Source organism: Athene cunicularia (assembly GCF_003259725.1).
Source record: "Athene cunicularia isolate RWA chromosome 1 unlocalized genomic scaffold, athCun1 chr1_part1, whole genome shotgun sequence".
Taxonomy (NCBI): Eukaryota; Metazoa; Chordata; class Aves; order Strigiformes; family Strigidae; genus Athene; species Athene cunicularia.
Genome location: NW_020799091.1, coordinates 20,547,983 through 20,573,761, shown reverse-complemented (window position 1 = coordinate 20,573,761; position 25,779 = coordinate 20,547,983). Strand labels below are relative to the sequence as shown.

Genomic DNA, 25,779 nt, shown 5'->3' with positions numbered 1-25,779 from the left:
CATTCTTTTGATACATGTGCATAATTTCATCCATATAAACTGATCACACATACAAAGAAAAAGCTTATGAAATATTAGCATGTTACAATAAACTGAAATTTCAGTCAAATGTGTCATTTGATGCCAAGAGGCAGAAGAGTTTGCTGGTTTCATCTCGTACAACCTAAAAGCTAAGAATAACTCAAGTGCTAGCCTTGTTTCCTGCATCAATTTCTCTCAGCTTAGAAAAACTCCCAGTTTTCTATGCCATAGTTTTTTGGTTGGTTGGGTCTTTTGGGGTTTGCTTTTTGTCTTTGGGTTGGCTTGTTGTTTTTTACACTTCTAAACCTTAGAGAGGCTCTTCTTGTGTAAGGTGCAAAACACATAAGAGCATAAAAGCTATGAAGTAGCACTATTATATTACATAAGTGACAATATCCTGTATCATAATTTTGCTGTAGAAAACAAGTCATCTTAGAGCTTCTACTTTATTCAGGTTTTCGTCATGAATTAAATACTTGCAGGAAGTTACAGATACTTACTTAAGCTGCTTAGCTGGCGTATGATAGCAGCAAGGGTACTATTCGTTACACATTCCAGTTCACTAGTAATTCCTTCTGGCAGAGCTCCTCGGCAGAGATGCCGTGGTTCGATGTTCCTTTTCACCAAAGGCATGGCTCACAACCTGCAATTCACAGAAAAATACATATTTACTAAAATAAAATTCAGACCTATGAAGCTGTGTGGCATATATTCAGTTTTTTCTATAAAATATACATCATCTTTCTTTTTTTAAAGCACTTATTTCATTTTTCCTGCCATAAGATACTATATGATTTCTACTGAGGCACTGGAGTCATGCACTCAAGCCAGAACATGACAAGAGCACTGCAGATAAGCACTGAGGATACAGTCCATGTAGATAACCTACAATTTTGCCTTAGATTTGGTGTAAGATTTAGTGTATACACAGCCTTGTGCTACAGCACCAGAATCTCTGGACTTTAGTGCACATTTGCATTTATAGCAAACTGGCAGTCCCCACAAGACTGGTAGGAAAGATCACTGTCTGGAGCAAGCTGGCTTGCTGCCTTGGCAAGTGGACCACCAATGGACCATCCATGCATTACAGCCTCAGACACTGGGCTACCCTCACTCTGACAGTTTTCAGCCAAAATGATAAACTCATCTGACAGATAACGGCAAGGGCTTCACAGAAATAGCCTGGGTGAGAATAAGGAAGAAGCTGCAATGTGAGGAAGATGGTTTTTCACAGGTGGTGCTGAATGACAATCTGAATGAGGTAAAAGCACATATTGAACAGATTTCAGGAACATGCTAGATGTGTGAAGACATTTATCTGAGAAAACAAAGGTTGTCAGAACTGGTTTTCCTGGGAAAATAAAAGAAACTAGGATGGGGAAGAAAATACAAAGAGAGCTCTCAAAGCATCACACAAAAGGGCACAGGGGCATAGAAAACACAATCCTTCAGAGAGCAGCTTTGAAAGCAGCGACACTCAAGTAGAACAGAATTGCCCCAGAAGGGAAAGAGCATATAATATAAAAAGTTCTTAAGCAGTTTTCTTTAAAATGGTATTAACACAATTATGAGTCAATTTGATTAGCTTTTATAGCACTGACAATTCAACGTCCATGCTCTACTTATGAATAACAGTCTTTTAAAAGATCACGTGGCCTCAAAATTTTCTGAAATTAGAAGTTAGTATTATACCAAGGACATAAGTTTATTTGGAAAAGACTTAAATTAAAATTTCTTTTTTATTGCACTAAAGCAATTGAAGTAACCTTTCAACTTCTCTAATGAAAATCACATTAGTAAATTAAAAATACCTTTTTGCTTTTCAAATGTTGCATAGTAATTTCTGTAATGACTTTGCCCCCTGAAGGTTTAAAACACTATTCTCAAGAACATTTCTAAAAAATTAACAACTTAAGTAATTAACAAAAAGCAAATTATTTAACCAAGATTGTTTCAGAACAGGCCAGGAAGAAACAGGCTCACAACTTCTAAGCAGTAGTCTTGAATTGTATTTTACATCGTTCTTAATATGGAAAGTTTATTCAAATGTCAGAATTTAAGGGCAGCTGAGTTTCCTAAACTTTAAACAATATATCAGAGTTAAGAGAGGGACAACTTTTATTTTATATTAGACAAAAAAACTTTTTGTTTCTATTCTATGTGTTCATATTCCTTTACAGACAAATGCACTGTAAAATATTATGTAATATCCAATGCACTCAAGTCTTCTGGACTTGATCAAAACTAGGTAAAAATTGGAAATGCACAATTATTGAAGAGCAACATTGAGCAACACCACACTGCAAAAAGGCTAGTGCATTGCAAATGTGAAATAAAAGTCATTATGAGGAATTGTTTCGCTGTGCAGGAAAATGTTCATAAACATAATTAATAAGAAGTCAATTAATAGGAGCATAAAGCAGTACTAAAGCAGGCAAATACAGATCTCAGCATTATTCCAACACACAAGCTACAATGTTTGGTTTTCTGTACAAACTAAAGGTATAAAGACTCCCTACAACTATGACAACATAATTCCTGAAATATTGGTGGGTGATTAGACAACTCATAAAATTGTCCCTCTTGGAATTAATTTTTATATGCATTTCATCAGTAAAACCCTTTGGTGAACAAGGCAACCATTCTACTGGGTTTAGGATTTGGAGGGGGATTTTGTTTGCTTTTTTGTTGTTGTTGTTGTTGTTAAGAGAATTACTGTGGATATGTTTTGCTACACATGCTCATAACTCCCGATTTCATTTTCTTTTAACCTAGCTTACTTAAATTCTTATATAAAAAGACCAGAAGACCAGCAAAATAAAGCCTAGTTTCCCGTGGCTTTCTGTCTAGTATTCTCAGAGATGGCCACCCCCTTAGCTTTTGCAGTTTACCTAACTTCTCCCCACCACCCCACGCAACACACTGAGGCCAGTTGAACGCTGGCTGCACACTGCCCAGCTAATTGCCTGCTACCTCTTGAAACACCCACCATGCTGAGCGTAATCAAAATGTCTTTCACTAGGAGCACTAAATTAAGTCCCTTCTCCACATCATGTCCTTTCTCACCTATAAAAGCTAATTTGAAGAAAACACACAACTGCAGTTTGAGTTTTTCATTTTTTCATCAATTCTTTATGAAATGTTGCAATGCGTTCAAGAGCTAGCAGGGGAGAGATAGACCAACACAAGACATCCCATTTCTTTAAAGAGGAGACTAAAACACACAGCGGTGCTGAGGGTGGGAAAGAAAACATTCATTTCTGAATGCACGATTTAAATTATTATGTATCCACCTCATTTCAGTATGAAGTTTAATTCCAAAAGGTAAACTGAATACTGATGAGTAAATACATGCAACAGATTAAGCAATGCATTAACTGCTCCTGATCAAAGAAAAAAAAAAAAAAAAAAAAGGCTTGCAATTGCAAGTTTCTTCTGATTTAAACTCTTCAACTATCTGAATCAAACACTACAGACTTATTCACCTACTAATCCATTGGTAAGTAAAAAAAGCTGTTATTTCTATGCGACCTTGCCACTAAAGCACTACCACCCTTTTCCTCACCACACACAACTCAACAGCTAGACAAACTTAACCTTTCTTAAAGAAAATTCATGAGAAGTGCAACCAAAATTTTTTCAAAATTATCTAATTTCAAAAGGTGTAACGGAAGGCTAAACAAGAAATCAAGATAAAATAAGCCTCTGAATTACAGGGGCTTCATCAGGCTCAAGCAGGCTGGAGGTATGTTACAGGTGCAAAAAAAAAAAAGTTAACAGTGGCAGTTCCACTGCCTTCTACTTTCATCTTCTACCTGATTCAAGCCACACACTTCCACCCCAGTTTATTACTAGAGAAGATATTTATCATGATATTCTGTCACTGTATTATGGACATTGGTATTTGGTAAATCATACTCAAGGTCACAACACAGAGGTTAGATAACTTCCCTTCCATCCCCAAATAAATTGAAAACGCAAGCTAAATAATTTATTATTTTCAAAAGTTTTATCAGTTCAGAAAATTGGGACCAATCACAGTTGACTGTTTTCTCACATTTTACCCCAGCTAAGTGCACAATACAGCCACAGACTTACAGCTAGGACAAAAGGTCCAACCCCAATCCCTGTATGAAGCCACCGATGTCTGACACAGCTGGCTTTAAAACACCAGCTGCATCTGGCCCAAGACACGAAGGACCCAGAAGCATGCTATACTGCATCTATGTAACTGGCTGCACTAGAAATGTATGAGACATTACCATCAGACCAGAAGAATGGGAGCAGGAGTCAAAGGGGAAAGAAGAAAACTAAGAGGACAAGATGTCATTTAACACCTCACTAAATCCAAGCATGCCTCATTAGACATGGATCAGGGACAACATCTGGCTGGATTGAACTCTAACTAGAGCTCAAATGGACACTGCTCTCCAAACCCTACAGGCATCAGCAACTGCACAGCTAACCTAACTCAATTTCCATGCACATTCTGAAAGGACAGAACATCAGAAGCTTGAATTAGCTTAGATCAGCCCATTAAAAGTTGACATTAGACATGCTCCCTCAGTATTCTCACCTCCCTTTTTCTTCTCTCCCCCCCCTCCCAGCAACTCGCATAACTACTTTTTGTTTTAAAATTAGAAGGCAATTATCCCAGTAGTTATTGCAAGCAGGTACCAAAAAAGATAAACTGAAGCATTTTTGCTTTTCCTTCCACACTTCCCCTGCAGTTGCAGGAATATTGCTCCAGGTCAGTTTGGACCACTCTCCTCTGGACAACAGCTGTTAAACTGCATGTAGGAAGTTTGACACTGCATTGGCAAGTCAGGTTTTTCAGAAAAAAAAAAAATCAAGTAGAAAGCAGATGTACAGTAACAAACATGAAAGACGACAAACACAATCTACAATCTTTCCAAACAGCAGAGCAGCTATTATAAGAGACAAGCTGGGTTTTCAAGTATGTGAGCAACTGGCAAAAACTCAAAGCACCAGCTGTTCCCCAAACCTGCCTTTTACCCTTTTGCATCCCCAAAAAAGCACTGTAATTTACACTAGTGCTAAAAATATGTAACTGAACTTCATGGTTCTTCAATATTTTAAGTTCTTTATGAATTCACCAACACCACAAAACAAATGCCAATTCTTTATACAGCCCCTCTACTTATGAATGTTTCCTTATTACATTTTCTCAAAGGCATTGTTCAATCATTTTTTTTAAAACTCTTAAGGGGTTTCTTCTCATACTTTCTAGTAAAACATAGCAAAGCTGAACATTTTTACCATGACAAAGAGCTTTACATACATCCACCCTAAATTCTCCATTAATATATTCTGTTATTTTCAAGAAGCTTTAGAGCTTTTCACTGATGAATCTCACAGACCTCTGTAAAAGAAAAAAGCTATCATAATTCTCCTTCTGCAGAGAAAGACAAGAGATGGATTTAATATGCAGCTTGTCCTAAGTGATATGCCAGATGGGATTCCATTCAAAATTAAGCACGTAAATTTGTATGATTACATATAGATGAACTCAGTGTCCATACCCCTCTTGTAAGCTCAGCAGAAGCCTGAAGAGCAACTAAATCACTACATCTATTGATAGATATGAGAATGATAGTGAGTGCAAATACCTCACATGTAATCTCTGCTATGCACCCACCTATATTTAGGTGCCTAAATCTAGAACTGAATTTCACCTCATCAAAATCAGAGAAATACTGCTGGTTTCCTAACCTCTATCCCTGTAATCAAGTCCTAACCACACTGTCTCTATGCCTACAGCGTTTCAAATATCCTAACACTCAATTCAACATGCTAATTTCCATCTCTGAATGGCACTCCATTTGGTAATATTGCCCATTTTTCTATTCAAGTTTGTAATTCTAGACAGTCTGCAATTGCCCCACCTTCAAAAATGTATGTATGTGCTAAACAAAGAGAAGGGAAAGCAGGAAGATGAAAGACCCTAAACACTAGTTCTGGAGATGCTCTCCCTCCCCATTTTTTTTCCAGTCATTATTATCACAGATTTCCCTGTTCTCCAAAGGCCCCTCATCCTTCACACAAGACACAAAGAAAGGGCTACATGGAGAGCAGACACTGCTATCCCTCCTATCTCAAGAGAAGGAAAAGGCAGCACATGCCTTTAATGCACATCACTTTCTTTTTTTCCCCCATCCTAAATGACTGGGAACCCGATGCCTGTGAAGCTTTCCTACTTATCTGTGAACATCATCTTACTTCTTTATCAGTAATAACAACTTAAAAACAAATAAACTGGAACTAGCATATTATCTGGAAATCATTATTTTAAGTTGATAATTTGTCTAATGTCATTCAGCTGTACTTTAAGTTTGGGGTTGTTTTTTTTTTTTTTTAAACTCGCAGCATTATAACCAGAGTTTGAATCAACATTTTGTATACTGAAAAATAATATAAAATATTTAGCCATCAGTTACTGTGCAACACTGCTCCAATGCCCCTGAATTATTTTATATTTAACAAAAAGCATCTAGATAAGACTAATTTTTAATAGCATCTTTTAGTTATTTTAGTTTAATCAAGTATGTAATTCCTCTCAGCCACATTACTATGGAACAAATATCAAAAGAAAACTTTCACTAAACATCATAATTACACTTTAAGTCCTTCTGTTAGAGCTCTCCCAATCTAAGGGACAAACAACATATTTATTAGTTTTCATAGTTTTTTATGCTTCCCCTATTTTTTAATGCAACTAGTTCGATACTGAGTTTGCTGAAGCAAGGGCAGACATTTGTTAGAAGTATGCACAAAGTCTAACAAAATTCTGTTTCTTAAGGATAACTAAAAATCAATAACATTTTTTTCTTATCTGCAGCAAACCACATAATTCAACAAGACAATACATGTAAAGTGAAACGGCTAGAAAATATTCACCTTGAAAGAATAGCTAAAGTTTTATACATAGCCAACTCTATCAACATCATTTCCACAGATTTTTCTCCCAATTGTCAGATCTACATGAAAGGCACAACAGCCAAGGCTGGAAAGAAAATAGGGTTTTTCTTCTCAGCATCAGTCCACCACTTCTGATTCCTCACATCATACCAACCTAAGTAATAGCAATGATGAAATGGGCACAGAAATCCCTAGAACAATTTTGTTTCTTTAGTACAGCTCTTATTTTAATGTCTGTTGCAATGAGTTATTTCTGAAGGCTCATCAACTTGGAGGGCTGGTTTTGTTTTTTGTTTTTTGTTTTGTTTTTTTTTGTTTGTTTGTTTTTTTTTTAATTTGGGTGGGGTTTTGTCTGTGCTGAGCTCTTCAGGCTAAATTTTATGGTCCAGTGATATTATGAAGGAAATCAAGACATTAAAGCAATGACAAGAGAAAGGACAGAGGGGGCAATGGTGTTTGGCTTTGTTTATTTACAACCTAAATATATTTTATGGACCTACATTTCCCTAGACAACCCTCCACAACTCCAAAAGCTCTCCAAGAAGCAGAACAAAAATTTTGAGTTGGTAGTTACCCCTGCTAACACCATGGGCCTCCAACACAAAAAGTTTATAGAACCATTAAAAGGTGAACATATTAATTCAGAAATTTTGTCTAAAAAGTTGGGACAGGAAAAAAAGTAAATGTATCTTCACAGCACTGAACATTTACAATTATCTTAAATTTAGTTCTCAGAATTTCATGCTAACACTAGCTCTAAACAAGCATATGCAAGATGACATTCACTAACGCAGAAAAAAGTCCTGAAAATTATTTAACCTGAAATTAAGTAACTATTCTTTCCATGAAAGTGTAGACTGTAATACAAAAGAGGTTTTAAAATACTATCAACTATGAAGACAAGTCAGAAATCTGCCTTATTTTCTGTAAAGCTTGCTGGCTGGTTTTTTTTTTTCCTTTGTTCTACAACCCCATCTTCACATTACCTGTTGACTGTGGTTCAAGAACGTATTTGTGCATCTGCCATGCTGTCAAAGGTCTCATCAACTTCTGCTTAAGTACTTGTGTCTACAGTTCACTGCCTAATAAGCATGCCTCTATGAATAAGACTGAGGGACCACTTTAAAGTTATTGCTTTAAATTGGTTTTCTTCCCAACAGAAATTAAATATTTCAAAATTACAATCCCAACACTTTTTCCCATCACAGTATTTTTCCCCAAAAGTGTCTAGCAAAATAAAAATCTTATTATGAAGTACAGACAGACTATGATAAAGTTTCATCTTCTGCTCCAAATCAAAAGATCATATATATGTCATCCAATTAAATGGCTTCACCACTGTTAAAGGAATAAATAAAGGTACTTCTTGCCCTCTGCTAGTGAGGTTACTGCATTGTTCTAGCTGCATTTCTGTGTAGATATGTTCTAAAACATATCTACGGAATCTTTTTCCTGCATTACATTTTCCCATCATCCAAACGAATGGATTTTGCAATTTATATTCACAGCATTTTGTCCCACTGCCCAATATGGAAGAAACTTTACCAGTAAGTTAGTTCAGATTTTTCTTTACTTCTGTCACTTAAATATTTATACTTTCTAGAGATGCCTTATGTTTTTTATAAGAATGCAGGAAAATATATATTCACTGTGTTTTTCATGTTGAAATACTTTTTTTTTTTAAACACTAATATTTACTTAATTTCATCACTCCATTTCTTCATGGGAGAAGTTCCCCAGAACTTCTGTGACTATCCCTCAGCTAGTTTTAACTTCTGTTTTTTCTCACACCTGTCTTTCCCCTGAAAGCTAAGATCTTTGGTTATGCCACTTTCTTCTGATTCACCTTCTCACATAGACTAGCTTACCACACAGTTTCAAGCTTCAAGCATCTCATTCTCAAGTAGCCTTCTTGAATCTAATGTCAGATTCCCATTCCTTAAAATTCTTTTCATTGAAAGAAACAGAAAACAGTGAGAGAAACCCACTGTAGTCCCACTGAAGCTATTTGTTAAGCTTTTAAATAAGATTTCTCCTTCACTAACACATTTTCCTTAGTACACTTAATGTTACTATCTATTTAAGAACAGATTTGTTTATCTGAAATCTAACATAGGTTCACAGATTGCACAATACAAAAGCTTGATGTACTGAATCCAATCACTCTGCCAGCATTGGATCCACCCACTCTTTTCTACTCATCCTGTATCAGAATATCTAGATCATAAGCTGTACTTTCTCTAACCAAAATTTTGTTCATTAAGCCAAAACATGGTTTCTCTCAAAAAAAAAAAAATAAAGCTAAAGGGTAGAAGAAATCCAACTGATTAAGCTGGAAGACATCCATATATGGTACACTCGACGCTGTTAAAAAAAATATAGTATATTGAGTATGGACTGAAAGACTCTGGAAAAATGTGTACAGAAGCTTTTACTCAAATAAGTAAATTTAAATCTGGTTTAAACAGAATGGTATTACCTGACACCATGCATAAGGGTAAAAGGTGGCTAGTCACATCACTATAGTATGTTGAATGGGGAAAAAAAAAGTTGATTTATACCTATGTGGGTCCAAGTCCAGACTGACCACTATTAAGTTTATTAATTGTTCTATATAAATCACATTTTCTCTTGTCTTCTTTCCATATTCACATGGAAAATGTAACCACACACGCAATGACAACAGCTCACATTGTTTGTTCAGTGGAAAGCAACAATGACCACTTTACCAACAAAAGATGCCGACACATTAATCTCGTTCTTAGCGAGATGGCTGCTCATCCTGCTCACAGTCCCTTCCAGATGGCTCGGTGTGAAAGGGATGGTGGGATGGGGAAGAAGAAATATTCCATACTGTTCTGAACATCTGTTCCACTGCGTTTATACATTAAAAAAATACCATAAACCTTACTGCCACTATCAATTTTACTATTTCAGCCTAATACTACTAGGGTAACACCAGATATAGCGTAAATGTTATGCATGTACACGAGAAAGGAAAAATGCCTTTTCAAGTCACATAAGAACATTTGTTTAGTTTTTGCAACCTTAAGAATGGACGTGTTTCAGTAAGGAAGTCCTTATGCTGCACTGAAAACACATTTTTTCTTTCATACGACCTTTCTTGAAATCTGTATTATACTTCAAGAGTTTATTACTGTCTTTTCCTATTCAAGAAAACAGGACTGAACTGAGTCACCATTTATTTCCCTTTAGTTTTATTTGTTTGTCTTTTCAGTAAAGATGCACACTATGCATTTGTTGGAGCTTGTTTAAATTCTATTTGAACAGTTTTGCACAGCAACTCAAAAATATTTTCCTTGTGCATATACAAAAATAGTGGTAACTTTTTTAAGCAGAAAGAAATAAATAAAATACAGTATATAGTTTACACCTCAAATAACATTTACCCTTTAAAAATACCATCTCTTGAAAAGAAGCACTCAGCCAGAACAAGAAACTCGGCGAGGAGTAAAGAAAGAGGAGGAAGTAGCGCTTTGTCCTACAGCACAGGAAAAGAGACTTAGATTGATCACACACACCCCCTTTTGTATGATCTTGACATGTGTGAACCATATGGCTACTGAATTATTCAGCTCTCTCTAATTTGAATAACCAATGATTACACATATGAAAATTTAGAAGTACTGAAATATTGACTGGAAGAGCGTCATCCTGTGAAATCTAATTTTGTTTTAACACTTAGGACCTAAATGGTAACATTGAGTATAAACTGGATGAGGTCAAAAGGAGCAAAATCAAAGCAGCAGAGCTAGTTATAACATGAAGATAATTAGGTCAGGAACAGCTCACCACTAGCAGGTCAAAATGTTTCCAGAGTTTATCAGGCTTGGATCTTACCAGATTTGAGTACAGAGTTGGTTCTGTAGAAAGAGCCACACAGTTCTCTCCCTCCATAGCCCAAATCATAGCCCAGATAACTATGAAAATGTCTACATGCCACTTCCAACCACCAGCAGAAGTATCCCCATAAAATAGCTCAGATGTATCTAGCCTTGAAGTAAATCATGGTTTAAACCCGTTTCTGTGCAACATCAGTGATTCCCACCCATGTAGTACTGCTTAATTTTTCTACCAGTGGCAATAAAATTTAAAAACAATAAACCCAAGAGAACTACTGTTTAACAATACTATCACTTATCTAACAATCAACTACACCAGGACATTTCTCACCTAAAGGAAATTTCTTTTTTGTTCACCACCCACCTATTCAAGGATCTGATAGGACTACAGTCCAAAAAGCATCAACACAAACTCCCTCTTCATCAACCTGATTATTATAAGAGGGCACAGAGAAACTTTTCATTGCCCAATTTACTACAAACTACTGAAAGACTATTTTAAGTGTGATCCTTTCAATATGGTCTCTTAAATGATGGTTTTATACATCTTAAGAGTGCTTACTGTAAATCTGCTTTGGATATCTAATACACATTCTTCTAATAGCTTAGAGTTATGGAAAGTCACATTTTATCTAATTAAAGAAATGGAGTAATTCTGTAATGCAAGAATGGTTACTGTATGACATTTTACACTACTTTAGACAATTTGATGCTGGAACAACTTGTAACAGAATATTAAAAGTGTGCAACTATAAACAAGCCTTTCTTAACACATGGACTACAGTAGTGCACAAATAGCTCCTGGAGACAGTTGTGAGCACATTTCCCCCAGCCTTCCTTCTTCACAAACATTAAGTGTTATCAGCAGCAAATGTCTTAATTATGAAAAGAAAACATAAGTTGCACCTAGGCCTTGCTGACTTACATTGATCCCATTTACCAAAGCCTTACTGGATTCAAACTGCTCAAAATAACTGTTTGGGTCATAGCCCATGTGACAAAGGTCACGAGGTAAGGGGCCTCAGGAGGCCAACTGCAGTGAGAACATGCCATTCAGATCCTTAAATGACCTCAAGCTAAACTAAAAGCAAATTTAGTAATTTGTTTCTCAGAACTCCCATTAACCCTAAATTGGACATAAAAGTAGAAAAGGGATGAAGTATCCACTTCATTCCAATCATATCAAGTTTTATGGCAATACACAGTGTTCCTTATTTTCGTTTATCTAGTTTACCATTAAAATGCTTTCTGAACAGTATTCTTCAGGAAAAAAACATGTTCTTAAACTCTTCCCCCCCACTCCGGCAGTTGATCTAAAATCCAAAATATCACAGGGAAGTGTTACGTTTTCTTGTCAGTCTTTTCCATACCAAATAACCTCAGAAAATAAAATATGCATACATACACAAGTACACAGTATGTATACATACATATCTGATATATAACTAGGACTTTTTTTTAAAATATGACACTCTGCAATGGAAGAGAGCAATAACATAGTCAAACTACAGAAGGAACAAAAACACTTTGTACCATGACAATTTGGCATTAGAATTTGCCTGCCTCGACTCTTAATGTGCCTCCTCCACTCCCAGGTTTTACCAGCCAGGACAGACCTTCCCACTGGGAAACAACTGCAACCTTGCAGTCAAGTAACTTTTATGTCCACTGAAAAAACAGGTTCTTTGAGACAGTGGCAGAAGTTTCCTGGCATATGTTCCCAGCACACAGGCAGCCCATGAAGATTTAGGTTAATCCAAAAATAAGCAAACATCGCACCCACCCTTGCCATGGAATTTTAGCAGGAAACTCAGGATTTCCCTGATTCTTCTGATTGTGAAGCTACCACCAACACTTCACTTTTCCTATGTATCAGAAACCTGGAAGTGGCAGCTAGCCTGCACTGGGAAAAAAAACAGATTTATTTTGGGTGCATTTTAAGGAAAAACTAAACAAAATATTTTGTGTTTGAATCCAACAGCTGAGTCTAAGTGAATCAACATAATTCCCAACTATTTTCATCCTGAGCCAAGCATGCCATCTGTTCCCATGAAGTCCATCTTCTGGTGGCTACCATACTACATATGACAAAGTGCCAAAGTGATTGAGGACTGGTGCATAAATCAAGAAATACACTGTGAGTTATAAGAGCACAACACTCAAGACAGCAGGGGAAAAAAAAAACCCACAGACAAAAATCTCAAAAACCTACCAGCAAAAAAAACACCACAAAGCATAAGAAGCATAAGGCCCAGCATTAATGCGGCCAGGTTATTCTGCAGCTTTGGGTGTTGTGGTTATTTCACTCTGGCACCTAAGGAGAGCTGAGCTCTGATGAGAGGTTTTCCCAGAGCAGTGATGCTTTTCATATCTTACTCGTGCCAGTGTTCAGTAACTTGAATACTAATAAAGCAATTTCTCTCTGTCAAGTAACCTTCCTCTCTTCCACATGGTTACCATCTTCAAGTTAATCACAGAAACCATTCATGTTTGATGCACAAGAAATTAGCAATTCATAATTTTCCAGTTCATAAAATAGTAATAGTTACAGATGGCACAGTGGAACATCCAGTTATCAGAAGTACAGGAGCTCCCGATACCCCTACAACTAAGTCACAAACAGGGTCCAGCAGAAATCAAGATGGATCATACCCCTTTTCCTGGCCTTACTGATACTGAAGACATTTATTTTAAAATTAAGTGACAGACAGATATCCATTTGTAGCTTTCACCAGGAACAGAATACCAAAAGAAATAAAACTGCAGTAAAAAATAAATCTGAAAACATTTGATATATCGAGTATTTTATTAATATGAAGCACATCAAGATTGAAAGCAGCTACGTCTCCACAAATATAGAACATAATTTTCCCTTGGTGTTTCTGGCTCTTTTGTGACAGATCCTGGCTTTTACAAGCGTTCCAAATTCAGATGTCAAAGTTCTGCCCATCATTAACTTCCTACTAATTCAATGTATAATCCTTATCTTCGTTTTTTGGTTTGGTGTTTGGTTTGAGGTTGCTGGGTTTTCATGGAGGGGTTATTAAATAAAGCCTAAAATGAATGTCAGGCATTAGTAAAAGTAACATGTTTTGATACAGTAATACTGGCTTACAAAACCTTATTTGCAGCATTAAAGAGATTTCCTTGTTACTCATACAGTAACTCCCATTATGAGACAAATAAGCTATTATAAAACCATAGTGAGTCTCAGACCAAATACAGCAGTTAGCCTTCTCTAAAAATCCCTTTTCAAGACTTGAAGGCTGAAAAGCTGTGTTCCATGAAATTTGGCATTGTATCAACAGATCTCCATGGAGCTGGCAGGGTAGAAGTGCTCCAGAAACCAGCTCCAAGGAAAAAAAAAAAAAAAAGCATTCTTACCATGTATAATCAATCCCTAAAAAGGGGCTTAAGCAACTTTTTTCCCTAGCTAAAACCACTGAATCGTAGTTAAGACTGCAGGGAATACAGAGGTTACCAATGATAATACTAAATTTAAGTTTGCTCTCTTTCAGCATTTCAAATCACTGCATTTAAATATCCCTTGTGGAACCTTTTTTCTGTCTTTCTTCAAAACATATACATATGTGTCTTGAAAGTATAAACATAGCTTTTTAAGAGTCTCTGCAATTTCAGAACATAATATTGAACATTTGGAAGAATCATACCAATGAACTGCTATCTCTTTAATTCTCCTCTTTTAGTCAATGCCAAGTGTGGGTGAGTTGGGAGGAAAAAAATAGTATAATAGTATTACACAGCATAATAAAAGTAGAACTGAACAAAATACATGGAGCCCACAAGAAAGAGCAGCACCATCCATCAGTGGTTTTCCACTTGTGGACTTCCAGGATATTCAAAAGACTTCAAAAGGAATTATGAAAACAGTAGCTAAGGTTAAAGACTACATTAGCAAGTTGTGTGGTACAACAGGAGCAGAGAGACCTGTAGAGTAGAACAGCTGGTGCTGATGATTCTGCGTCCATCTTCTATACAGTCTATTTTTTTGGTAAGGAACCAGGGATATTTGTTCCAAACTAGCTCTGACCTGGCCTTATGGTTCATTAGATGCTGAACACCATAAGGTATGCTCCTGGAGAGCACCTTTGGTTTTTAGACTCATCAGAAAGGAAAAAAGTTCATATACTCCACAACTGAGGAATGCGCATCGTAAACATATTCCTGCTTACAAACAAAACAGATAGCACAAAGCACCTTAAAATGCCTATTGTTTCAACATGTTTTAATTCACTACATAAAGGTTGAAAACCAATGGTTTTATTTTGGTTAAGTCTTATGAGGACAAGGTGGAAGAAAATAGGCAAGTACTGGTTGAAAAAACCCATCATCTTAAGGCTGGAAACTTGAAACACAGTATTTTCAAATTATTTCTCCCTCCAATGTTTACAAATGAAGGCTTCCTGGAAAAGGAGGGAATAAACACACTAAGCACAAGTGTCTCCTTCCCTATAATACACTCAGCCACCCAACACTTGGGGAAGGATCTCATCTTCCCCACTAGCTAGCAGTCAACCACACACCAAATTCCTGGCAACACAGCCAACTAAAACCCATTGAAGGAGGAACAGACTGGCTAAACCTAGCAAGGTGCAACTGCAATAAAGCATCAGAAAGCCTATTACAGTAAAGTTGCATAATACCTGTGTTACTATAGTATCTGTACATCTAGACATTAAATTTATTATCCAAACTTGAGAAAGGCAAAAAAGCAGCGTCTCAATAATCCAGTTGAGAGACACAGCGCTACCTGATAACACTAGCCAGCACACAAGGCCTGTAGAAGGATCAGAAATTGGACCTGGATCACACCAGTACTTAGCAACAAATGCTTCAACCACAAGATAAGCTATACCTCTTCTCAGAAGCAAAGCTCAGTTATTGCCTTAGGATCCACTTCAAGTTGTGCTTTTGTGCTTTTTAAGACAGCTGTAAGCCAACCACTCGTTGATTTAATTAAATGGATTCCTTTCCCCATCCCCCATTTCAACATTTCTGCTATTATAGCTGTTGCTCCTGGCTGAGCTGCTTCCAGGGTTGAAATCAGATTGGAAGTGAACAGAAACTTAATCCAGAGGAAAGAAGTCAAAGCAATTTATGGAATTACTGCCCTTATAGCTGAGACCACACAAGTGACAGTGAGAGCACTCCATCTGCTTCAGCACACAGGAAAAAGCCCCACACAAACAGCAATTCAAGCCCACCTCTCATATCATACTGAAACAGGACAGACACATTCAAAAGACCAGTTACAATGTTTAGTTGCATAGATGAATAGCAAACTAAGCACAAGTGACTACTTAAAATGTGTAACTAGACCTGACAAGGACTAACTTTGCTTTCTACAAGAAATGGCATCAATCTTGTCATAGAAATAAGACTTAAATCTAGTCACAGAATCATAAAAATATCCTGAGTTGGAAGGGACTCATGAGGATCATCAAGTCCAAGTCCTTACTCCACACAGGGAAACCGAAAAGTTAAAACCAGATACCAAAGAGCATTGCCTAAATGCTTGAACCGACTGGCTTGGGGCCATGACCATTCCCCTGAGGAGCTTGTCCCAGTGCTTGACCACTCTCTCAGTGAAGAATCTTTTCTTAATACCCAATCTGAATTTCCTCTGATGCAGATTTAAGTCATTCCTTTGTGTCCAACACCAGAGAGAAAAGATCAGCACCTCCCTTTCCACTGCCCATCATGAGGAATTTGCAGACAGCAATGAGGTCATCCCTCAGTATCCTCTTCTCTCCTCTTCTGAACAACCCTAGTATTTTCAGCTGCTCCTTGGAAGCCATGTCCTGTAGTCCTAGTCCTTCATATTGGAAGGAATGCAGACCTATGACACTAGAAAGCTCAGAGCTGTTGCAATCTTCTGTTAGCCTGCACTCTCATTTCCCAAATTCACGTAGGAGTCACAGCAAACTCTGAGAAGGTCAAAAAAATTTTACTGAATAGAAGAACAGACATTTCTTGTATATTTATTCCTCAGGTTCACAGAGGCATCTGTCATGTCCCAAGGACTGTATTACATGACATCTTGTGTAGGCATTACAAATTCTATTTACCTTCTTAGCCACGTAAGTAGTTTATGCCTGCAACATTTCCATCTTTGTCATAAGATGCTGCTTTCAGTGAATGCTAACTCAGTATACGTTGATTTCTGTGGCTTGTTTACAGAGAGAAAAAAACAGCATATATCCATAAATATTTAAGACCAAGTTAATTTTAAAAGCATGAAGTATTAAAGGATAATTTAAAAAAAAAAAAATACACAGTACTCTGAAAGAGGAGGGTGGATGAAAACTCAACAAAAAATTGGTGATTTCTTTCCAAGAAGAGGATACCAATCTAATGAAAGGTACCATCACATCTCAAGAAAAACAACTGTGCTCAATTCCTGGTAAATTGTGAAGTCCCTTTTCTCTCTTCCAAAAACTTAAGATGGAATCAAGGACAAACCATTAAAAAGAAATAATCAAAGGCACCAATTCTCTGTATATTTGGGATCGCAAAAATCCTAATTCTTGCAATTAATAGAGCACAGAGCATTTCTTTACTTGCTTCCCACTACTTTAACCATAAATGTCATGAAATAGTGCACCAATAGATTGCATGTTGAACTGATCACATTCATAATTTCAGAGACAAACACCCATCCATCAAAATTCTGTAGCCAAACACCTGAACAGAAGCCACTCAGTTTATACTGAGTTTTTTACTGATTATGAGATGCCCTGCCTACATTTTAGAGCCACAGTCCAACCTTTCCCTCCTTTACTGACAATGATTTCTCTTCTCCTCCACTTCTAGCACCACTTCTGGCATACTCTCTACTGCAGTTGCCAATACAGCAAGGAAGGCTGTGTGTTCTTTGCACATTGTACAGTTGCTTTCCTCTACCAGGGAGTTTACTAGCTTGGACTCTGCTTTGCACACCTCGATTTTGGCTATGGCGTGTTTTACTACTACTACAGAACATGCTAGCTGCTCCAACAAGAGTTGGAGGCACTGGTAACTCAGTGGAGAGATATAAACTAATGCTTTCAACTACCCTTCCCCCCCCCCCAGTTTTACATTCCAATGTTTGCCTACAAGGCCTGTTTAGTACAAAACCTTGTTCTTAACTATTTTTTGTTTAATTAGTACTTTTCACTAGTCATAGACAGATTCTAAAGAGTGTTTCTTAGTCTCAAAAAAAAAAAAAGAGTCCATTAACTAGAAGAATGGGACCTGGTAGTTGCTCCTCCCTCTTTCCTATCCAGTCCCCAGGTGAGATCCAAACTCCTCTCACACTGTCAGGGTAAAATACCTTATTCAAATACTATGTTCTTATTTGAATATGAAAACTCCTCAGACAGGCCCCATAACACATCAACTCTTTTCACAAACCCTCAGGACTAAACACAGCTTCTCCTCTAATTATGGGGAAAAACTACCTAGCTAACTAAATGCTGGCAGAACACAGATCAGGCAGCTGCCTGCAAAGATTCTCAGTGTTTTTTTAAAAAAAAAAAGTATAGAGAAGCCATTAATTTTAAACTGTTTTAATGCATAGATGAGGCACCTACATAAAGAAGCTTTGTAGCTGCAACCAGATGAACAGAGTTTAAAAGGCAGTCTGTTTAATTCTATAAATAGACGAACTGCACATAAAAAAGCTTTACAAGTTAATGTTTAATTTACAAGAAAAGGTAAATGACTGCAATGTGTATTGATGAAACATGCTTTAATTTTACTCCTGAATTTAAAGAGGAAATGGCAACCATCTAGATCCTGATGATCACTGCAGTCTCTTGTGAACTTTATTTAAAAAGCTATTTGAAATAAATTTCAACATCTATTTCCAAAAAAATTTGATTTTATTCTTCATTCTGGTTCCACAGTGGTTAGTCCTGAATTTTGCTTCAAAATATATTTTGCATTTTGGACCAAAATATTTTCATTATTGATCTGTCATTAAATCGCTTTGAACAAAAGTTTCCTCTAAGTAGATGTTCATTCTTAACACCAGTAAGTAGATATGGAACCTAAACGTGCTGAATGAAAATAATATAAAAAAATTAAATCCTAGAACACTGATGTCCAGGGTGTTTTTGTTTTTCTTTCAAAAACAGAAATAAAGATAGACATAGAATTCTGAAGACCACTTACTATAAACTTGCCTCCATCCCAGCACTGCTGCTGCTGTTATCCTGGTGATAAAATGTTCGCCTGTGAAAATGCAATTATTACTTTAAAACACATTGAGCTGATGGGTTCCCACAATCCAGGAGGAATAAATTTCTTGACCACGGCTGTAACCTGCTGCCTGCTGATCAAAAAGAGAACTGCTATTGACACCTCTGTGATGAGACTCCAGGAGGCAATACTTCAGCTGTTGGCACCCAGCCTGAGGATATTTGAGAATTACATCAAACTGACCAAAACCTATGCAACTGCATTGGAGAACACTGTTTCTGTGGACTGCTAGAGTAACATGTTGACTCTGATTCTCAAAGACTGTAATTTAAAGTTATCTATGATTATATTGATCTTCCATACACCCCAACAAATTATAGAACAAGCCTACCAATACTTATATTGCTCTTAACTACACTTTAAAATAGTAATATAATCTACAGTGACAAGCTGCACATATGGAAAAAAACCCAAGCTATTAGAGACTAATCTACACACAGTTCAAAAAGCAATTTAACTACATTGGTTAAATTTAGAAACTGATTTAGTTAATCATTGCACAGGCAACCAAGATTTAAACTTCATCTTCAAGCAGATCCCTACACACTAGCTGAATAATTCAAAAGGGAAGTTACTATGATGCCAATGATAGAAAGAGTTCAGGGAAGAGGCCAATGACTGCATTTATTTGCAGTACTGAAGTAGTACTGAATTTCCCAATCTTAGTGATAATGAAGAATATTTCTTATGTGTTCATACCACTATCTTGAAAACATGATGAACATGATAAAGCTCTCACAGCACAAATGCCAGTTTCACCAAATCACTACTCCTTGTGTATTAACATCAAACCCATTTTGCCAGGCTGCAATTTCAAAATAGAAAGTCCCTCAACTCCATGCTGTCAAGTCCAAAACATAACTAAGTGAACACTGAATAGTTAACCCAAAACAGGCAAGAGTTAAGCCCAAATATTCAGCCTCTTCTAATATCGAAATCAGACAGAAAACAAAGAAAGCTCATAGAAAATGCATGCACCTCTTAACTAAGATCAGAATCTGTGATCAGACTCCTCTCTTATGTTTTAAGTCAGTCTCTCCCCAAACTGGTTCCACCTCATTTTGGCTTTACCATTTGTAATGCAAGGATTTGGGGATACTTTCTCCTCTCCCACAGACCTCTTCTCTCCCCATGAGACCATTTGGGAAACATTGTCCTACTTCTGCCCCCATCCACTGCTATGTAATCTTCAGCTTTTGCCTGGCTGAGTAGTCAAAAAATTTTCCACCATCCTCCAGAAGACTTTCTCCTGCCCATGCTACCTTTTGCACTCATTCTCTCCTATTCTGAAAAATTCTTCCTTCAGGAAAAATGCAAAATCTAGTCCTGAAAAAAAAAAAAAAAAAAAGAGGAAGCTTTTCTTAAATTTGTTTTAAAACAAGAATTTAAGTTACTAAATCATTCTATAATTTGGCAGCCACAAAGGATACAGGTTATGCACCTGAAGAGTTAGATAGCACAGCAAAAGTCTTTGCAAATACATTTGGTTTAACCCTGACTAAAAATATCTAAGTCACTTTCACAACAAAAGTATTTCTGAAGACTAGAACAGCATTATCCACACAGCAATCAAATATAATTTTAACATCTTTCTTCAAAGCATGTAACTGAATATGCAACATTTTTATATGTCAAACTAACAGTAAACACATATTTCTTATCACATACAAACAATTCTAAAGGATTTCTTCAGCTGGTCGAGTGAATTGACATTCGGGGCCAGTAAGCACCAGGGTCAAGACCTGCATTTTGGTATCTCCTTCCTGACTACATTCTCTCTAACTTTCTTTGTGGGGAACACTTCTGTAGTGTACTGTTGTAGGATTACAATGGAAATTTAGCAAATCCAGTGCATGCTACTTAACACAGGGTGGCATGTTAAGGAGACAGCAGCTTTCACAAACATATAATAGCTGTATTTTATTTTGAGCACCTTGACAATTTTTGGGGGCATTTATATTAGCAAAACACAGTAGGAAATCCAGATAAGACAAGGCTAAATTATAATCCAAGTGACAAAATAAATTACTTTATTTAAAATGAAAATCCTTACTATGCATGCAAAACAGATGAATTAATCCATTTAAATTTTTTATTACTGAAATAAGTGAAATTCTTTGAAGCAGAAATTTAAAAAGAAAAATATTCTATTAGTATAGAAATCAATCATTACTTTTAAATATAAGCTTGTCATTTTATTGACCAAGTAGTTTCCAAATTGTATGTCCTATCAGAACGTTTGAGAGACACAAATGATCAGTGTTCAACCAAAAATTAGAATTTATTATGTTTATTAAAATTAGGGTTTAATATTTTTTAAAAATCAAAGGCTGATTATTTTCAAGTATGTTCGGCATACTGTCTTTAAATACCCTTCAACTACATTAAACTCCAGACTATTAAACACTAGATCCATGTACAATTTAATTGATAAGTAAGTTGTGCTTAACCTGCACAAAGAAATAGAAAATTTGATGATACTACACTGAGTATGAACAGCAAATATATCAAAATAATTTTTTAAGTTTTATGAATAAATACAACCTGTGTAAAATATTCCTAAACCTAGGTTCCTATTGCGGTAACAACTAATCTCTACAACATCCCATGAATAAAAGCAAGCAATGATGTTTCCATATAGATTCCAGTTGCATTTCATGCTAACAGTGCTGTAACAATTGTTAAGCTTATAATGTATTAAAAAAAAAAAAAAGGAAAAAAGGAACACTGGAAGTGACAGCAGTCTTTTTTTAAGCAGGAGAAGAGGTCTGTAAAGCCAGCTACTAGAGACCCTATAAATCTGGGGACCACATACCGGCGAGATCAGGGGTCTTAAAAGTCAGCTACTGGCGTGGCCACAGATATGGATTAGCTACTGGAGAGACCTTTGTTACACACCTGTGTGACAACAGGTCACCTGTAAATACATATCTTAAGAATAATAAATCTTACCATTTCATTAAATAAACAATATGCTAATCATGAACCATATTTTCAGTCTTCAATACGTCCATTAAGTTTACCAAACTTTTTGCAGACTACTTCCCCTGACACCTTTCCTCTGCCTTTGAAATTTACAGCAAGCCATCTTTTTTCCAAACTATTTGAGTAGATAACCATCAAGTTACATTACCATTACACTGAATGGCAGGTGAGGCAGAAGGGGGAAAGATCTGGTTTTCTTTCATCCTTCTCCTTCCAAGGCTGTTGTCATACCTTTTACATTTCTATGTGCACCATATTCTTCCCCATCCCCTCATCCCTTATTTTCTTATTCAACAGTGGATGCATGGATACATAGCAGAGTTCTTCAGAACACCTTTCTTTGAGTCGTTCCTGATGTAGGGTGCCATCTGTTTCACAACATATATATGCACTGATAAGCATCTTAAATATCAAGTATATAATCAGTACTCAGAATTAAAATGAGCATGTGAATTTCAGCCAAGGGACAAAGTCAGGGTCAGCTTTGACACAGGCAAAGTCAACAGCATCCTAAAGCACTGCTGCATGCTTTGCTTATTTCAGAGATCCTGAAGCAAGGCTGGCTGTGGCTTCTGCCAAAGGCAGCACTATGGTGTGCAATGCAGGAAGAAAGCCATCTCTCCTTTGAGTAGCTTTTAACCTCCTCATCTTCTCACAAGGAAGAACAAACCAACCTGCTCTCCAGCTTCTTCCCCTGCTCAAAAGGTTTCTTTTCCACTACAGAAGCAGACAAGCTGCAGCCCCCTAAAAGAAAAAAGTTATAATCAGGTTTACTTAGATTCTAACAAAATTCTCTGCACTTTGCCAGTAGTCCTTCATTAGCACCACCCACTGTGGCCCACATCTTATGCCACACAGTGAAGGAACTGCAACACAGCTGTTTTCATATTCTTCCACCAACACAACAGATATTCCTCATCTAAAAGTCTGTGGTGTGCATGTCACAGCTGAGATAGATTGAGGGGAGGGGGGATTTTTCCCCACAGAGCTAGTTTAATATCAATAAATATAAATCTTTTATTATCCGTTGCACTTTGAGGCACACAGTCAAACATTTAACCCCAACAGATTTAGTTTAAATCTCTAAGACAACACATCAGCAAAGTACAGATTATACAGGGTAAAAGTAATTAACAGATGCAAATTTATAAATCCAATATCTCATGAACATCCATGAATAAAGTAAATTTCTGTTTTCTACACAATAAGATTAGTGTTTAAATGATACTAGTCTCCTGAGCTAGCAGTGCTTTTGACATTTGTTTCAGAGCCTAATACAGTATATCTGGAACACCAGAAAAATATCAATGTCCTTTCCCAATGCTAACTCAAAACTTTCTGGATAGTTGGAAGTTTCATCATTGGTCTTCAGTTTAAGGGACTTACCACAGTTTTCAAAGCTATTTGTAATAGATTCACACAAATGCAAAGTAAGTGACAAAGTATGTTCAAGCAAGAGTTCCCTTGAACTTACCATTTAAAAAAGGAAGTAGACAATGTCCTTTCTATTTATATGTTCGAGAAGACAGCTGTTCTGTAACTTGCTAGCACACTCAGGTGGCTTTCTCTGCAAACAAAGACAAATTTCAACTTTGCCTTTTTTCAAAATAAAGATATGCATTAAAAAAATCAGGTTCAGTGATCAGTTAAAAATTACTAAAAGATGCATGAGCAGATTCTAGACATACTTTTAACTGTTTTGAGCTAAACTATTTCATGCTACAGCTTAAATGTTTTCAAGGTAAGAAAATAGCTTGTGTTATTTTATAATCAATGCCCCCTTTTTTTTAAACTGGAAATTTCTGCAGAGAAGGTAACATTTACCCCTTAAAGACTATGGGGATAGAAGAATGTGAAACAGTGACCTATAGTAAAGCATAATAAAACACCAGGTTTTAGTGTCTCCAAGATACTTCACAGTAAATTCAGTATTACTAAACAAGCCCACTAAAAAAAGCAATGAGAATCTCTTGCAAAAGTATCGAGATTGTTTCCATGAAAATATTACAGATCGTAGTATCCAGAGAATATTCTTACCTACAATCATACATTAAATTTTTATAAATTAAGTTTTGTGGTTAAGACACAGCTGCCCCTTCTGCAAGAACAGTACAACAATGATCTCTAAACCAGACCATTTGATCTTAAGAGACCAATATTACAACCATATTTTTAAAGGCTGCTGCTATATATTCCTTGATGAACTTGATTAGACATTTTAGAAAATAGAAGTTTACAAGAGAGATAAAAGAACTTCTCTATTTCAAGGACACATTCATAAAACATGATCTATTAAAAAACCAGAACATCTAGAAGAGCAAGACACTGCTAAAGTCACCACACACACATTTCTCAAAGGCAACATCAGTATCATGACAACATCTCTTGCTCACTGTCACCACTCCAAGTTTGCTTCATCCTCTCTCATAATAGAGCTTTACTATCATGGTGCCCCCACCTCAATTCCACTAAGCATTAGTACAGTGGCCATCTATTCCAAATATAATATTGACCTTAGCTAGCTTGCTACCAAGATCTACCAGCTGGTCAAGGCCTTAGTCCTCACTGAAGTGTTTGTGTGCTTACAGAAGGAACTGTTCTTAAGTCACATGTTACAAAAGGCTCAGTTACATATAGTTCATTAACATTCAGAGGTCTCCCTATCTTATCATGAGGATAGGTACTATGAGGAAGGTGCCTTCCAAACACAGCTTCGCAATCCTGACTAAAATTATGTCAGAGAGGATCCGATTATCTATGATTTGAATCTACAGTGATTTATTCCACTATACCTGTGGTTCAAGAAACAGTAAATCTGCTTTGGAGCAATTAGTACTAGACTGAAAAACACTACAGAACAGATGTCAGAGCACTAGCGTAGTATAAGGGGACTGGAACTTATATAGAACTCAAACCCTCTAGTACTGTCAAGATGGCTGAGGATATATTTACACACTACATCAGCCTCAGCAGCAAAGGCACCTTATGAGGTTCCCAGTTCCCGACATTAGCTACTTGCTTCTGTCCATGCACTGCAGTTCACCGCTTCCATCGGTTACATCAACATGTCTGTAGTGCTGCACTATGTCAATGGCATCCCTGAATCCATCCTGTGATGAAGGAACTCTCCTCCCAGGTCAGCAATGTCTGATCTATACAGCGATGGGAAGTAGGATGAGAATTACCGCAGGAACAGCAAGGATGAGACTCTTGTGCTGTTTTTACAGTGAAATGAGATCAACTATCCTGATATATTCCAGGGGCTAGTATAAATCCTTACATGGTTAAAGACATCAATAGATGGCCAGTGCCAAGCAGTCATATATATTTTTTTTAAATCAGAATTTTCTGATTTTTATTTTAGAGTCAATTTTTAAAAAAGACCCAGAATAAGATGAAGAAGAAACTCTGGACTCTCTTGTTACATGTTCTATCTTTAAGATACATCATTGTGATGAAAAAAACATTGCAGAGGCATGCAAGATGAGTATATTTCAATATCACCATTAATAGTCCAGCAATACCTATCCACTGGCATAACTGAATATACATGCTCCATTTTGAATGGATTCTTTTTCCCATAAAATATTCAAGAAAGAAATCCCAACGAAAGCCATTATGAAAAGGTCCTTACTCATTACCATGAACATTACTGACTCCTCTGCCAAGTGCCCCACTTGACTCATGTTTGCTGACTAAATTTCAGAAA

The 25,779-nt window shown here is 36.7% G+C and overlaps 1 protein-coding gene across 4 annotated transcripts in view; it reads right to left on the bottom strand.

Moving 5' to 3' along the window:
* Positions 1–25,779, bottom strand: part of WASF3 (WAS protein family member 3) — a 68,853-nt gene that overhangs the window by 26,159 nt on the left and 16,915 nt on the right. Inside the window, exons 2-5 of one of the 4 annotated variants that reach the window (XM_026848230.1) lie at positions 23,545–23,637; positions 22,745–22,814; positions 18,999–19,058; positions 522–664 (exon numbers count right to left, since the gene is read on the bottom strand). In XM_026848230.1, the coding sequence (XP_026704031.1) occupies positions 522–654 (133 nt within the window). In that variant the 5' untranslated portion in view covers positions 655–664; positions 18,999–19,058; positions 22,745–22,814; positions 23,545–23,637. Of the gene's footprint in view, positions 1–521; positions 665–9,060; positions 9,181–18,998; positions 19,059–22,744; positions 22,815–23,544; positions 23,638–25,022; positions 25,047–25,779 lie in introns of those variants that run through there. The other 3 variants (XM_026848156.1, XM_026848072.1, XM_026848317.1) reach the window with 3 other exon arrangements.